Here is a 17017-nt window from a genome sequence, read left to right as displayed (position 1 = left end):
ATTTCATTGACAGTGTTCATTTATGCAGTGTCCAATTTGTAGGGTTGTTCTTTTTTGAAACTTTTCTCAACTACAAATATACTTTGAAAATTAAAAGTAATTAAATGCTCCTCCTTCAGGGGGAGTTAGTTTTAAAATTATTGAAGACATGAAGAAGCCTCTTATTAACTATAAAGCTGGTGGAACATGAAGATTAAAAGCAATCTGAATATTCCAGAAAGACTTAATAACATCTTGTATATTTCTCTCTTTCTTGCAGTGACTGCATTGCAGCTGAAAGAGGAGCTGATGGATGGAGAGGATTATAGTTTCCTCCAAGGAGCATCTGATCAGGAAAGCAATGGCTCTGCCAACTTTTACATCAAACAAGAGCCTTGAGGTTGCTCAGAAACTGAGGGTGGGAGGGAAAGAATTTTACACAGGACTGATTTTATAATCAATCCAGCTGTACAGCGGGGCTATTCTACTGGGACATTTTGCTAAACATAGAAAATTTCAGTTCCAGATTTTTCAAGTGGGTAGGGAAACTATTTTAGCCTTGGGGGAAAATTTTTCAATTTATAAAGATGGACAATTTTTGTGTTGTATTTGAAGCTTTTGAAAGAATTTTGTAATATTTTCCAAGTTTGGATTTATGTGCATTGTTAACAAGAATTGAAATTCTAACTTTTTTGGTAAGATTAAAGTTTAGGTAGCAGGATTGAAGGAAATGACTTAAGAAAGATACTGTTGTAAATGCAAACGAACTGTCATTACTAATGAACCTTTTTGGTACCTGTTGGGAGATTTTGGGATTTTAGAAGTTAGGCCAGTCACATCTCCAGCTTCCTCTGCTGCAGAATATGCAACTGAATCCCCCCTGTGGAGAGCTCATCACCACATAAATCATGGAAGGGTAATTAATTCTGCTTGTTGGCATTTTATTGCAGCCCATTTTAAATATTTGTACAGAAGTGTTTCATTCTGTGAAAATTTATTTAGAGTTCTATATGAAACTGGAAGAACTCTGGATACTTTATATGTTCTCTTTTAATTAAAAATGAGTAAAATCATCCTAACACTAAAATGTTAAACTGGAATGGTTGACAAGATATACAAGATCTCGGTCTACATGTTGAGGGATTGGGAAAAACGCAATATTGTCCTAAGTTTATTTTATTTTCCTTACTAAAAAATATCCCACAAAAGGAATTCTCATTAGTTCTCTGCCATTTCTCTCCATCTGTGAGATAATACTTGTATAACTACACCCCAAAACTTATGTGTTCTGTATTACCAAGAGAATCAAAATTATTTTAACAGTTGTTTAAAGCCAAGATAAGTCTAGATTTCAAAATCATTCCTGCTATGCTTTTGACTATCCTGGATTTGTTAGAAAACTAATTTGAAAGAGAATTTAATTTTCTTAAAATTCCATATATATATATGTACGAATTGTCTTTAACTGTATTCAGATTTAACAGTAATAACTGATTTGGACCATTTCAAACATTCCCTGTTTTTAAATTCACATGGCTTCGTTTAAAAAAGGATATAAGGGTAAATTGGTGAAAGGTTTGCTCTCTGCATTTTTCTGACCGAGTTGTGACTGAATGAGAGCTTTAGCATTTACCAGTGAGGTTCATAAACTAAACTCTCAGGAATTAATTGCATCTGTTGTAGAAGTGCTTCTGGGTATTAGCCTGGCCTCTTCAGAGTGGTAATATTAACCATCTCCTCTGGAATATAGGTAGGGCTAATTAGAAATTAATCAAAATGATTAACCTCTACAGTCCTTCAGCCTATGGAATGCTTTAAAAAATGTTAATGGAAAGCCCCAGGAGACCATATTAGGTAAGATTTTTTTTGTTTGAATTTTAAAATGCATAGAACATTAAAAACCAGCAATTTATTTTCTAAAATATTGCTCTACTTTTGGGAATAATAGCATTGGTAATATGCACAGGTTTACCTCATTCTATGCAAGAGGGGTTAATATCATAAGGTTTTGTAGTTGCTACTGGAAGTAAAATTTGTTACTTTATAGTGTAAGAATGTATGGAATTGCATGTCAACATTTCTTAATACTGTCTCTTTAGGGGCATAAATGCAAGTCATATCAATGCCAGGTTGATTCTTATGTGTCAAATATATGTGAATTCAGCTGTTAAATTACTGGATATTTATCTTAAACATTACTGAGAGGGACCTACTGTAAATGTGACATAAACTTCCCAGATCTTCAACTTTTAAGAATCTTCCCATGAACTTAAAGCCTGGAAGACTTCTAAAGCAAAGGTTACAACAGTCGTTATTCTCAGGCTCAGTGAATTTAAACCCAGGACTCCTATTCCGTGTTATGGGCACCAGAAGCCAGTTGTAGCGTGTGCTTTACCAGTACCCTGAGCTTAAGATCTCTATGGGGAACTGAATAAACCAGGAGGGATTTGATTTGGAGCCTGGTAATTAGTTCTGTGAAATGCTCATTTGTAGCCAGATTTTATAAGCTTCTAATTTTACAGCAAAGCCAGGCTGTTTTCAAATTTGCCACATATTATTAATATTTATGAAGTGTTTCTTGTCTTAATCCCATGACCAGCATGGTGATGGTAAGGACTTTGTACCAGATAAACTCGATCTGAAGCCCTCTTCACTGTTCAGGCTCTTCACTCCTACTGCCGAAGGAACAGAAAACGAGTTGGTGGCAGAGGAGATTCATGTCTTAGCCACAACTCCAAGTGTACAACTCAGTAGCCCCGTTCTCTTACGGTTCAAATATACTGCTGACCTTGGGTTCGTTCTTGTTTTTTTTTTTTTTTTTTCTGTTAGGATTATTTGGGGGTTTTTGGTAGTTTAAACTCTTTAACTTTTTCCTTGCTGTGTATGAGGAAAGCTAAAGCTGTTATCAACTTCTTATTCTATGGATACTAACACGGGTTTTCAGTGTTTGTTTGTTTTTATTATTATTCATTTTGTGTGATGTGAATACCCTCTCCCATCAATATTTGTATTATGGTGCTATATATTTGGTAATGATCCTTTACTATTGGGAAGGGATTTTAAAAATACTGTGATTAAACTGGGTTTCTTCCTTTGATTTTCATATTTTAAATAAAGCCACAGTCATTTATACAAAAGAAAAGCATCTGTCCCTGGGCAAATCTTTTGAGGACAGAGGTCAAAGTAAACTGCATAAGGTTTTTACATCATTTCTGTATGTATTTGATATATAGATCAATATCTGTACAAATTTAATCTTTTATTTTCTTGGTAACTTGTGATCATTGAGAAAGTGAAACTTTCTCATGAAGTGTATATATGGCGTGAAAAATTCCTTTGGAGAAATTTATGTTCCTTTCATTTTTACCAAATTGAAAATTTTCAGCATGGATGTGTTAAAAGCATTAAAATTATAACTTTGTGTACAAAATGAAAATAATTCACTAAATTTGCCCTTTTTTACACAAAATAAAACGTTAAAGTTAAGTTGCACATGAGCAGTTCTTTAATATGCTTGGTATTTGAGGAATTTGCTTTTTCATTCAAAACATTGAATGCCTTATTTTTTCTTTGTAATTGTTTTTTTGGCCACACCTGGTGGCAGGAGGGATCCTAGTTTCTGGACCGGGGATTCAGCCTGCACCCCCTGCCGTGGAACTGCAGTCTTAACCACTGGACAGCTAGGGGAGTCCCTTGAGTGCCTTCTCTCTTTTTTTTAATATAAATTTATTTATTTTAATTGGGGGCTAATTACTTTACAATATTGTATTGGTTCTGCCACAAATCAACATGAATCCGCCACGGGTGTATACGTGTTCGCCCTCCTGAAGCCCCCTCCCCTCTCCCTCCCCGTACTATCCCTCTGGGTCGTCTCAGTGCACCAGCCCCAAGCATCCATTATCATGCATCGAACCTGGACTAGTGACTCGTTTCATATATGATATTATACATGTTTCAGTGCCATTCTCCCAAATCATCCCACTCTCTCCCTCTCCCACAGAGTCCAAAAGACTGTTCTATACATCTGTGTCTCTTTGGCTCTCTCGCATACATGGTGCCTTCTGTAAGCAGTCAAAGGCCCCAGGGAAAGTTGGATCAGTTCCTCCCTCACAAAACCTGTACTCTGATAAGGTAAGCCAGCAGGAGTGATGAAGAGTTCTGAACGTGTAACAAAAAAATTCCGAGAACAGCCCTGGCACAGAATAAGCCTGTACGTAACTGCTGCTGCTAATTACAAGTACCTCAGCCAGGGTGCTTCGGGATCAGGGATGGGTACCCCCACATTAAAATGCATATCCCAGATCTGCCTCAGGATCTACTAATTGTAGTGAAATTGCTACTAAATGTAGTGAAAGCATGCAGCATATATAAACATGAAATTCATTTGAAACTAAAAAATGACTTAGAAAATGCTAACATTTCTTGAAATTCTTAACTTGAAATTAGAATCCTGACATTTTTTATACCAAGCTATTGATGTATTTAAAGAATACAAAGAATAGCAAGGAGAGATAAAAAAAAAAAGCCTTCCTCAGTGATGAGTGCAAAGAAATAGAGGAAAACAATAGAATGGGAAAGACTAGAGATCTCTTCAAGAAAATTAGAGATGCCAAGGGAACATTTCATACAAAGATGGACACAATAAAGGACAGAAATGGTATGGACCTAACAGAAGCAGAAGATATTAAGAAGAGGGGGCAAGAATACACAGAAGAACTATACAAAAAAGATCTTCCTAACCCAGATAATCACAATGGTATGATCACTCACCTAGAGCCAGACATTTTGGAATGAAAAGTCAAATGGGACTTAGGAAACATCACTACCAACAAAGCTAGTGGAGGTGGTGGAATTCCAGTTGAGCTATTTCAAATCCTAAAAGATGATGCTGTGAAAGTGCTGCACTCAATATGCCAGCATATTTGGAAAACTCAGAAGTGGCCATAGGACTGGAAAAGGTCAGTTTTTCATTCCAATCCCAAAGAAAGGCAATGCTAAAGAACGCTCAAAGTACCGAACAATTGCACTCAACTCACACACTGCTGCTACTGCTAAGTCGCTTCAGTCGTGTCCGACTCTGCGGCCCACCAGGCTCCTCAGTCCATGGGATTTTCTAGGCCAGGAGTACTGGAGTGGGGTGCCATTGCCTTCTCCACAACTCACATTGCTAGTAAAGTAATTAATGCTCAAAATTCTCCAAGCCAGGCTTTCAACCGTACATGAACCATGAACTTCCAGATATTCAGGCTGGTTTTAGAAAAGGCAGAGGAACCAGAGATCAAATTGCCAACATCCACTGGATTATCAAAAAAGCCAGAGAGTTCCAGAAGAACATCTATTTCTGAAGAGATGGGAATACCAGACCATCTGACCTTCCTCTTGAGAAATCTGTATGCAGGTCAGGAAGCAACAGTTAGAACTGCACATGGAACAGACTGGTTCCAAATAGGGAAAGGAGTATGTCAAGGCTGTATATTGTCACCCTGCTTATTTAACTTACATGCAAAGTACATCATGAGAAACGCTGGGCTGGATGAAGCACAAGCTGGAATCAAGATTCCCGGGAGAAATATCAATAACCTCAGATATGCAGAGGACACCACCCTTATGGCAGAAAGCGAAGAACTAAAGAGCCTCTTAATGAAAGTGAAAGAGAGTGAAAAAGTTGGCTTAAAGCTAAACATTCAAAAAACTAAGATCAAGGTATCTGGTCCCATCACTTCATGGCAAATAGATGGGGAAACAGTGGAAACAGTGACAGACTTCAAAACAGCTCCAAAATCACTGCAGATGGTGACTGCAGCCTGAAATTAAAAGACGCTTACTCCTTGGAAGAAAAGTTATGACCAACCTAGACAGCATATTAAAAAACAGACATTACTTTGCCAACAAAGGTCCTTCTAGTCAAGGCTATGGTTTTTCAGTAGTCATGTATGGATGTGAGATTTGGACTATAAAGAAAGCTGAGCGCCAAAGAATTGATGCTTTTGAACAGTGGTATTGGAGAAGACTCTTAGGAGTCCCTTGGACTGTAAGGAGATCCAACAAATCCATCCTAAAGGAAATCAGTGCTGAATATTCATTGGAAGGACTGATGTTGAAGCTGAAACTCCAATACTTTGGCCGCCTGATGCAAAGAACTGACTCATTTGAAAAGACCCTGATGTTGGGAAAGATTGAAGGCAGGAGAAGGGGACAACAGGATTTTTAGATGGTTGGATAGCATCACTGACTCAACGGACATGAGTTTAAGTAAACTCCAGAAGTTGGTGAAGGTCAGGGAGGCCTGGCATGCTACAGTCCATAGGGTCGCAAAGAGTCAGACACAACTGAGCAACTGAACTGAACTGATTGACGTATTTGTCATTGTCTTATAGTATAGCAGTGTGCACAAAAAACAATGTTGAGAGAATTCCCTGGTGGCATAGTGGTTAGCATTCTGGGCTTTCACTGCAGTGGCCTGGGTTCAATACCTGATTGGGGAACCAAGAATCCCACGGCAAAAGAAACAAACCACACATTGTTAAGTCTTTTATGTGGAAGTGACATAAAAAGCTGTCACTGGTTTCCAAAAACAGCTATTCGTAAACCCACATATTTCTATAATCTCATGTTTAAGGCAAAATCCAAATGATAATGATAGGTACTGTTTGGTATCGTTTTACAACTTTGCCAATCCAGTAAAATTAACCAGACAATATGGATTTTGTAACCACTTAACTACTGCCCAGGGAATAATCATGATAAATATCCCACCCTAGGGTAGAGAGTAAGAAGGGAGGTAGGATTGCAGGGAATATTTGTGTACCAGCCATGGGCCAGGCACTAGGTTAAACAGCTCTACATGCATTATTTCATTTAACCCTGCATTGTCTTGGTATCATCCTCATATTACAGATATCCTTAGGTTTCCATTTTCCACTTCTTGAGCTTGCCCGGTTTGCAGTCAATAAGAGTGTAAATCTGGACAGCTTGACTAGTCTGTTTCATCCTACAAAGTTGCGACAATTTTTTACAGAAATGTGCATGTCTGCATCTGGTGTTCATTATCTCCTCATTAGTTTCCTCAGATACACAGTCAGTGCCGCACTTGTCCTCTTCAGCCTCGCTGCTTTCCTTCTCGTCTGGAAGTATACTAGGTGCTGAGAAGGGTCAGGTGAGTTTTCCATAACAAGCAGAATTCATTCATTCTGGATAACACTACAATAGCCAGGGGACCAAGTCACGTCTTCCAGCTTAATAACGAGTAATCACGAGAGGCTGTATGCAGTTTTTAAAGGCTTTATTAGTAAATATGCTTTAGGAAATAAACATCCATCCTACTGCTTCCATATCAGTGGAATGAAGAGCTGTGCCTGGGAACACAGGAAGTGGTGCCTGAAGGGACTGATGTTCTGACCACCTCTTATTCATATATCCAGTCAAAAGCACAAGGCTTGTATTCAATCAATTCTTCGGGCTTAAACCACAAGCTGATTTCTTTCTCAGCACTTTTTACTGAATCACTGCCATGAATGATGTTCCTAAGGAGAATAATTACTAGTTACCACATTTTAAAGTGCAAGAAAGTCTGTTTAATGGATGAAACAAAGAGCCACTAAAGACTTTTTCAGCCTGTTGCCCCTTGAAGCAGCTGATGACCCCAAATTATTTCCTCTTAAAAGCAACTGTAAAACTATAAAGGTACTTAACTCAAAAGTGTCCCTTGGTTCAACTTTATTATGTTTCTATGTTTTCAAAACAGTGCTTGTACCCAGGATTGCCATGCCACCACAAAACATTCCTTCTCATATTTTAAAAAATATAGGAATATCTAGACCAAACCCCAAACTAGATATAAAATATTATTAACAGCCATTTCTGCTGTATTTTGTTACATTAATTTGCAAAGCCCAACCAAAACATTCACACTTATTGAGACTCCCTTTATTTCATTTGAATCTCATAACTCTGTGAAATTTGTAATATTTTGTGTAAGTGAGAGAAGCAAAAAGGCTAAAAGTGACACACCCTTGGACACAGTACCACAGGGCAGAGCCAACACTAAAAACATTCCTTGCCCCACTCTTTGCACTTTCTGTTGTCACAAAGGACCTAATGGCAACTCCCTTGTGCAGTGCCTTGGGTTAAATTTTAAGTAGCCTAGAGAAGTAACTATTTAAGAAAGCATTCATCCAATGATAATTACCACCTAATTTAAATGTTCAAGTTTTTCTAAAATTGTAATATGCAAAGTAAGTGGCTTTGAGGAAAAGTGATTATAACGCCCCTTAGAACTTACCTGCCAACTTGAATGCAGAAGTCACCACGAATGGTGCCCGGCTTAGAATCTGCTGGGTTGGTCTCCCCAAGCATCACTCGTCCTGTCTTCACTACATTCAGGCCCTCCCAGACCTTGACAGTAGGAAAAAAGAAGTACATCAGTTCTGCCATCAGGACCACTGAAAACATTTACCTCTACCTAATAGCACACACTGATATCGCAAACACCGTTTTCCAACAACACAAGATACAATTCTATATATGGACATCACCAGATGGTCAATACCACAATCAGATTCTTTGCAGCCAAAGATGGAGCAACTCTATACAGTCAGCAAAAACAAGACTGGAGCTGACTGTGGCTCAGGCCATGAGCTCCTTACTGCAAAATTCAAGCTTAAATTGAAGAAAGTAGGGAAAACCACTAGGCCATTCAGATACTACCTAAATCAAATGCCTTACAATTATATAGTGGAGATGACAAATAGAATCAAGGGGTCAGATCTGGTAGGGAGAGTTCCTGAAGAACTGTGATCAGAGGTTCGTAACACTTCAGGGGGCAGTGACCAAAACCATCCCAATGAAAAAGAAATGCAAGAAGGCAAACAACCAGTCTGAGGAAGCCTTACAAATAGCTGAGAAAAGAAAAGCGAAAGGAAAGATACACCCAACTGCATGCAGAGTTCTAGAGAATAGCAAGGAGAGATAAGAAGGCCTTCTTAAATGAACAGAGGAAAAAATGGAAAGACTAGAGATTTCTTTAAGAAAATTGGAGATACCAATTTTTCATGCAAGGATGAGCTACCTGATGCGAAGAGCCAACTCATTGAAAGAGACCCTGATTCTGGGAAAGACTGAGAGCAGGAGAAGGGGGTGACAGGATGAGATGGTTGGATGGCATCCCCGACTCAATGGATATTTTGCACAAACTCCGTGAGAGAGTGAAGGACAGGGAAGCCTGGTGTGCTACTTTCCATGGGGTTGCAGAGAGTTGACTGCAACTTCAACTGAACAACAGTAGCACACATCAGTCAGACCAACAGTGACCTGATTATCAACCGGCCCCAGAATAGGGGCTGATATAACATACCCCATACTCCATCCCAAGTGTATACTGAGAAAAGGTCTGCCCAACTTGACTTCCTAGTCTGACTGAAAGAGATTAACAAGACTGAAGAATTCTTGTGCAGTCCCAAACTCTAAAAAAGTAATGACGAAAGGGTAAAAAAAAAAGTGACCAGACTAGAACGGGATCAGTGAGAAGGGCATCACAGAAGACTGGCCGAGCAAGACAAGGCAAAAACTGACATGAAAGGGGGAAGTGTATTCCAGGGAAGAGCAGAAAGAAGGTTACTGTCAGGGAACAGGAAGTAGGTCTTCTTTCTCAACAATTTTATTGACTCTGTATTATACCCCCCTGCTTCTATTCACTTCATTTCCAGTTGGACGTTAATGCCACATTAAGAAATAGACAACTTCATTTCTAGCATAGGATGAAAAGAACTTTTTATGTCTGATTCTCACTTCCTTTTTCCTCCCAAGCTCCCAGTTGCTTTGTAAACTAACCACAAGCAGGCTGCATTTGTAAAACAAGGAATTGGGGGTATCTGGAGATGATGTCTAAAAAGGGAAATGAAGACATTGAGCAAACCCAGTTACCTATCAGCTTTATTCTTCTACCTGGTGCCACCATGAGAAACTTACCATGGCCACAACTGGCCCTGAGTTCATGTACTTCACCAGGCCCGGAAAGAATGGGCGGTCTTTCAGGTCAATGTAGTGCTGCTTCAGGAGTTCCTCAGAGGCCTTGGCATTGAAGAGAAGGTACCAATTAGGAATTAAACTCCTCAGACCTCCTCCCTACCCCAGTAACTTGGTAGGTTCTCTAAAAGTCTGGTTATGTATTTAAGTTCACATTCATAAGACGTGTTTTTTTAAAAATCCCATCCAAACCATGAAACTGACAGTTTATTAGCAGAAAGATTCTTCTGATCATGAACACACACTATCATGTCAATGACCTTGTAATACAGATGTTATAATCCTTAAAAGAAGGTGGTTATTAAGTGTTGGCTGCAATCAAAGGAACCAATCCAAACAGAGGTCATATCAAATCCTCTGGCCCTTTCATAATGCCCTTTTAAACATTTCTGATGTTAACTGAAAGATCTCTTTACTGAGAAGCTTGGTTTAAAAATCAGTTCTTAGATATGTATCCCCTGAGGTCCATCCAGATTTGTGCCCCAAATTTAATGTGGAAAATAAAGTTGTCCTATGCCAAAGGGAGCCTGCAGGGAAAGGGCAGAGGAAGGGAAGCCCCATCTAAAACCTCAATCATCTCAGAGTTGAAAAACTGAAGCACAAAAGGATTGCAGCCTCCATCCTGTGCCTGGGTGGACCCGCGTGGGCCCAGGACACAGGCCTTCTCCACTCCCTGCTGCCCTCCTGCGGCCCACAGCCCCATGGCAACCTGAGTCACTTTACCTCCGCTTAACCTTCCAAGGGTGCCCGCCCACACCGCGCCGCCGGGGCCTGGGGAAGGGTCAGCGGGCCCCAGGCGCCCTGGAGAGGGAGGGTAAAGCAAGTTCCCGCGGGCCCTAGATCAGCCAGATTTTCCGACTCAGAAAAGGACGCGGATCGGCGCTGCGGGGAAGGAAAACCGCCCGTGACCATGCCGCAGCCGGGGGAAAGGGAGCGGGGCGCATCACCTGAAGGAACTTCATGGCCACAAGGCGGAATCCCTTCTGCTCGAAGCGCTTGATGATCTCGCCCACCAGGCCGCGCTGCACGCCGTCGGGCTTGATAGCAATAAAGGTGCGCTCCGCGTGGGCCATGGTCCTGTGGGCGGCAGGTGCAATCAGAAACCGGTGTCCGCGCCCACACAGGCCTCGAGGGGACTCCGACGCCGGCCGGGAGGCCACGTGGCGCCCGCGCCTGCCCTCCCCAGCCCGCAGCCGCCCGCCGCTACGTGACTTTCTAGAAGCCAAGCCCTACCCGCACCCAGCCGCCGCCCCTCGGCTGTCCAGAGCTGCCGCGGAGGACACGCGGCCGAATCTTGGGATAAAGCCAGGCCTGCGGGACCCAGGGGACGCTTGCGGGACGCAGGAGACGCTTGCGGGACGCAGGAGACGCCTGCGGCCCGGGACCCGCTTGACGCGGCGCGAGGGAGGAGGTGCCCCAGAGCGAAAAAGGGAGCGGAGCCGCAGCCTTACCGGTAAGGGGGTGAGCGCGGGTGCGGGTAGCGATGACGGCCAGAGCCTAGACCTGAGCCGAGAGCTGAGCGACTGACTCGGCTGGGAGCCCGCGGAGGAGGGGCCGGCAGTAGCCACACCCCGGACGACCCGCCGCCCAACCCGCGAGGCCGGACGCGTTCGGAAGACTCTGAACAGCCCCGAGCTTAAGGAAGAAGCTGGCTAGGGCTTCAGGGGCAGGAAGTGATTTTTTTCGCTACCTGGATGATCCACTAGTAGAACTGCGCGAGTCCAATCCAACTCCTGTCTTCAGTATCTCGTAGCACTCAAATATCTCCAGGTCTTGCTGCTGCTGCTAAGTCGCTTCAGTCGTGTCCTACTCTGTGCGAGTCAGTACCATCTTTCCCCCCCATCCACCGAGTACCCAGAGCTGCTTTCTCTCCGCCCTGTCTAGCACAAGCCATTATCCTACGTGTGAAATCGGTTCCCCTTCCCTCCCTTCAAGCAAATTGAGCCCTGCTTCAAGTCCTCCGCCTCCCAACGCGCCTCGACCTCACTTCTGACCGCAGGGAGCCTCCGTCAGCATCCTCTTCAAACACCATCTGACCCTCCGCCCTGCTTTGATTATTGCCTCTGCCTGGAAGATGGCATCCAAGGCTAATTTAACAAAATGCCCTATGCCCTTCTCCTTCCTGCCTGTCTCTCCACCAACCTTCCCAGCCCAGTTTAGGTGCCCTGATCCTGTTATGGAGTCCAAGCTCGCTCTGCTCGCCACACGACAGGCCGAGAGAGGAGGTGTTGAGGCAAGAAAAACAGCTTTATTCAGAAAGCAGCTGACAGAGACGATGGCAGGCTAGCGCTTCAAAATAACCGTCTTATGGATGCCAGGTTCTTTTCCAGGTCAGAGAGAGAGAGAGAAGCAACGAGGAGCTAAAATCAAAAAACAGGCTAGAGAGGGAGAGGCGGCGGGGAAGTGAAGTGAAAGGGTCCTCAGTCTTGCAAAACATCTCCAAGGGAACGGTCAGCCTTTGGATGGGGTGTGTTAATCTCGATTCACAGGTGGGCAGGGACAAATGTCTCGCCAAGAGCTGAACAAAGGCACTTTTCTGTCAAGCAGAGGGCAGGGTCCTCCAGGGAGGCCATTAAGTATGATTATAATAATACAGCAGTGAAAATCAAGTCAAAGAAACAGTTTTGAACATGGAGTCAGAATCGGCTTCCTCCCTGCAACATTCCTTGGAGAAGGAAATGGCAACCCACTCCAGTACTCTTGCCTGGAAAATCCCATGGATGGAGGAGCTTGGTAGGCTACAGTCCATGGGGTCGTGAAGAGTCAGACAGGAGACTTAGCAGCAGTAGCAGCAGCTACAACATCTGCAACATTCCCACCCTGAGATGATGGTCTCTTCTGCCCTGGCACTATTGTGTGGCCGGGATATACAGTTCAGTCTGAGACACACCCTTGATAAGATTCTAGATTCTCTCACAGAAATCAGGCCTGTCATACATTTGCAGACAATCTCTATCTCCTCTCTGTCTGGCTAAACACTAGCTTTGGTGGTGACCAGCTTTCCCCCCCTCCACCTCTCCTGCAGTGCTTACAGCCTGAGATGGGCAAACACACTCTCTGCTCAGGGTGGTGAGCTAACCATAGGGATTGCGTGTCACCACCCTGGTAGTCCTGGCACTGCACTGATAACCTGTGTTAGATGACTTGACAGTCCAGGCCTCCATTACACTTTGCTGGCTTTTCAAACTTCTAATTGCAGAGCATTAAACCACAGTACATTGGCAGTCTTCATTCTGGAGCAGGAACACCCAGTGTTCCTTTGGGCCCCAATCTGCAGCACACTTTTATTTGAGTTTCCTTTCCAGAGTTATCAAATGTCAATTGTGCGAAAGAGTGGGAATTTCACAAATATTTCTCCGCGAAGCTGTTTGCCTCTTGGTCTGGTCACTAATACCACCTTGTGGTTATAGCCAGTAGCAGCCCTCTGCCTTTCAACTCTCCTTTTCTTCCTGGGAAGACTGGAGAAGGTATAAACAAAAAGAGAAGGGGGCAGGGCACAATCCTTAAAAGATAACACAGCCTTGAAAAAAACTGGATACAACAAAAACTAGTTAGAACTGACTAGGCCCAAAATGGTGGAAGATTCACCTTCCCTAGCCTGTGAGCCTCATTATACTCTCATTGTAATGCACTACTGCTGCTGCTAAGTCGCTTCAGTCGTGTCTGACTCTGTGCGACCCCATAAACGGCAGCCCACCAGGCTCCCCCGTCCCTGGGATTCTCCAGGCGAGAACACTGGAGTGGGTTGCCATTTCCTTCTGCAATGCATGAAAGTGAAAAGTGAAAGGGAAGTCGCTCAGTCGTATCCGACTCTTCACGACCCCATGGACTGCAGCCCAACAGGCTCCTCCATCCATGGGGTTTTCCAGGCAAGAGTACTGGAGTAGGGTGCCATCGCCTTCTCACTAGCATGCTAAATTGTTAGGGGAAGCACACTAATTGAAACCTTCCACCCTGGCCAGGCACCATAGTAACCATTTGCATAAGTTGTTTTACAACAGGAGGTCCTAGTAAGGAACATGGAACCAATAAGCCTCCACCAACCGGAAGAGTTTGGGAAAGGTCAAAAGGAGACACCACAGGTCCGACCACCTCCCAAAATCCTTCTCTCTAGCATCCATCTTGGCTGAACAAGGAGTGCACCACCAGGAAGGACTCTGAGTCAGAATGATTGGCTAAAGACAACCCGGAAACTAATCCAATCACCATAAAACCTGAGACTGCAAGCCACGTGGCAGAGCAGTTCTCCTGGGTTTCCTTACCCAGCTGCTCTCCACCCGGGTGCCCTTTCCCAATAAAATCTCTTGCTTTGTCAGCACATGTGTCTCCTTGGACAATTCATTTTCGAGTGTTAGACAAGAGCCCAGTTTCGGGCCCTGGAAGAGGTCCCCCTTCCTGCAACAAATAACACAAACACAGGCATCAAGTTCCAAGGCCAAGACTGAAAGGCCAAAAAGTGGGCAGTGGCCCAAATCATGGAAATCCCCCACCCCTTCTCCAAGGTGATTAGAATATTCCTTCTACTCTTTAGCCTATGGAAATACCCAGCCCATAAAAACTAACCACCCCACATCTCAGGGCTACTTTGCCTCCTGAGACAGACTACCTATGGAATTGTAACCAACCAGGCCCCCATGGGGCCTTCTGGGACAGACCTTCCCCCAGAATCCTCTGCTTTAGCTCCTCTCTGAAGTACTGAGATAATAGTACCTGATGCACATATCCTGAGTAGTTTTACACATGTGAAAGCCCCCACTAAATGGAAGATATTTAACTATTTGATGACCAAGGACATATAGCCCCCAGGTCTCCTAGAGCCTAAGGATTATGTTAACTCCAGTGACACCACCCTGTTACCTCACAATCAACCAATTAGAGAACTGTGCACAAGCTGATCACACACCCTACAATCCCACTCCCTCACCTGACCTTTAAAAATGCTTTGCTGAAACCTTTTGAGAAATGGGGCTGGGGGGTGGGGAGGGGTTCAGGGGCATGAGCCACCCATCTCCTTGCATGGCCCTGCAGTAAGTCTTTCTCGGCTCCAAACTCCAACATTTAGGTATTGTTTGGCCTAATTGTGCATCAGGCACATGAACACAAGTTCAGTAACAGAATGTGTCTCTCTCTCAGTAAAACTGCTTTCACTTTACTATGCTTGCTCTTAAATTCTTTCCTGCACAAAGCCAAGGACCTTCACTTGGTGGCCCATCCCAAGACCTAGGACAAGACCATCCTCTTGTGCCCCATTTTCCTGCAACATATTTATGAAAGAAGAGGAAGAAAGTGGTCTTGTTGTAGCCACACGTTCCAAGAAACAAACTCACTCAGAAGAACAATGCAGATAGTGGAGTGCAGTTTATTACACCGGCGGGCTCAAGGCAGTCTCCTCTTAGCCAAGGACCCTGACCACTTTTGTGAAAACCTTATATACCCTAAGTGTACGTGCCCAAACCCATCTCCCCAAATTTCCTGAAACTAGTCTGAACAAAGGAAAAGAAACATGCAATCAAAGTTAACCCGTGATTCATATGCCTTCAGCCTAAGTAGTTAACAGTGGACAATTATCAATAGGCCTGTGGTCATACCCCAATAAGCATAATAGAATTTATGATTCTATTTGGTTACACAGATAATTAGGGTATTCTTTCAGGCTATGGAGAGTCTAGGTACAAACCCTGGGGCTCTTCCATCCAGGGGTCTGGTTTTCCAGTTGGTATGTCGTTTCCATAGATACTGGGCATATAGCTTAAAGTCCAGAGTCTGGCCCAAGATGGAGTCCTGCTTTCAAGATGGAGCCTGTTCTGTTTCCTCCTTCATTCTCTACCTCCCCACTTTTCCTTTGATATTAAAAAAACCCACTTAGTTCTCAGGGAACAGCCCTCTTGCCTGCCCACTGGTACCCTTCACAAGCATCCTTAATAAATCTACTTCTTACCTTTGTCTCTTGCTGAATTCCTTCTGTGCTGAGATATAAAGAACCTGAGCTTCATTAAGTCCTGAGATGAGGTATGCAGTTTCACAACCCTCCTGTCTTACTACACATATATTCATTCCCCCAAAGTCCTGGTACTCTCTCTCGCCCCCCACCCACCCCACCATTCTTTGTATGAACTAGAAATACATCTAGTCCTCAGCTGCTCTAGGAGAAGGTGGCCCCCAATGGAATAAATCCTTTCACAATGTATATTGTTTGTATACTTACATCCAATCATGTTGTACACTAAATATCTTACAATTTTGTCAATTATACTTCAGTAAAACTGATGGGGGGCGGGGGCAGAATCCAAGCAGGTATGGCTCATAGAGGTGACGATAGTCGTAAAGCTCTAATCCTTGAGGTGGTCCAGGGACTCAGTCCCCTCCATCCAATCCAAGACAGATGCTACCGGCCCTATATCCAGCTTCTAGCAAGTCAGGAAGTAGGATTACCTCTTCTTTTGCAAAGTACAACCTTAAATTTACCATCCTCACTTTTCCACATCTCTTTGGCCAGAACTTGGTCCTGTGGCTCTATCTACCTGCAAGCTAATAAAATCAAGCTAATATAACCATAGCTTCCCATAGTTACCATTTCCTCCCTCCCTCCCTCTCTCTTTCTTGTGGTGAGAACACAGATCTACCCAATCTAGCAAATTTGAAGTACACAGTACAGTACTGTTAATTGCCATCACAGTGATCAACATTAGATTTCCAGTTTGAACTTATTAATAAATAAATACATTTCCATCTTGTCTCTGTTAAAGCAACCAAATCAATATCCTAACAAATCAAAACTCTTTACAAAATAACTCCTGCATCTTTTAAGGTCATCTCAGAAATCCAGGCCCACTATCCACATAGCTTTTCTGTTTTGGAGTAGTTACAACTTCTCACACTCGCCCAAACTCTGAATCCCTGAGAGTTTCTCAAGAGCAAGAAAGATATTAATATCTTTTATTTCCAGGGAATCCTTGATGTATATAGTACAGTTTGGGCAACCGAGCAGATCCCTGGCAGATAGCTGTTGACTGGC

At 43.3% G+C, this 17017-nt stretch overlaps 2 protein-coding genes across 24 annotated transcripts in view; one reads left to right on the top strand and one right to left on the bottom strand.

Annotated features, from left to right (window-relative positions):
* Positions 1 to 3465, top strand: part of MBTD1 (mbt domain containing 1) — a 67847-nt gene extending 64382 nt beyond the window's left edge. For all 23 annotated transcript variants that reach the window (XM_055576245.1, XM_055576252.1, XM_055576244.1 and 20 more), the window contains one exon: positions 260 to 3465. In XM_055576245.1, the coding sequence (XP_055432220.1) occupies positions 260 to 378 (119 nt within the window). In that variant the 3' untranslated portion in view covers positions 379 to 3465. The remainder of the gene's footprint in view (positions 1 to 259) is intronic.
* Positions 3466 to 7244: 3779 nt separating this feature from the next.
* Positions 7245 to 11592, bottom strand: LOC129649158 (nucleoside diphosphate kinase B). The gene is made up of 5 exons (XM_055576223.1): positions 11454 to 11592; positions 10950 to 11079; positions 9946 to 10047; positions 8261 to 8373; positions 7245 to 7502 (listed from the first exon to the last, which is right to left on the bottom strand). Exons 2-5 carry the CDS (start codon positions 11073 to 11075, stop codon positions 7385 to 7387), a joined length of 459 nt encoding a protein of 152 aa, XP_055432198.1. The 5' UTR covers positions 11076 to 11079; positions 11454 to 11592; the 3' UTR covers positions 7245 to 7384.
* Positions 11593 to 17017: the final 5425 nt, after the last annotated feature.

Source organism: Bubalus kerabau, chromosome 4 (assembly GCF_029407905.1).
Source record: "Bubalus kerabau isolate K-KA32 ecotype Philippines breed swamp buffalo chromosome 4, PCC_UOA_SB_1v2, whole genome shotgun sequence".
In the NCBI taxonomy this organism is placed as follows: Eukaryota; Metazoa; Chordata; class Mammalia; order Artiodactyla; family Bovidae; genus Bubalus; species Bubalus kerabau.
This window is presented reverse-complemented; position numbering and strand designations above follow the sequence as displayed.

Excerpts from the sequence above, each read along its gene's own strand:
- LOC129649158 (XM_055576223.1), bottom strand. The coding sequence starts at position 11,075 with ATGGCCCACGCGGAGCGCACCTTTATTGCTATCAAGCCCGACGGCGTG. Across the intron at positions 10,048-10,949 it reads TGGCCATGAAGTTCCTTCAG|GCCTCTGAGGAACTCCTGAA; the intron begins GTGATGCGCCCC and ends TTCAATGCCAAG. Across the intron at positions 7,503-8,260 it reads TTCTGCATTCAAGTTGGCAG|GAACATCATTCATGGCAGTG; the intron begins GTAAGTTCTAAG and ends TATTCTCCTTAG.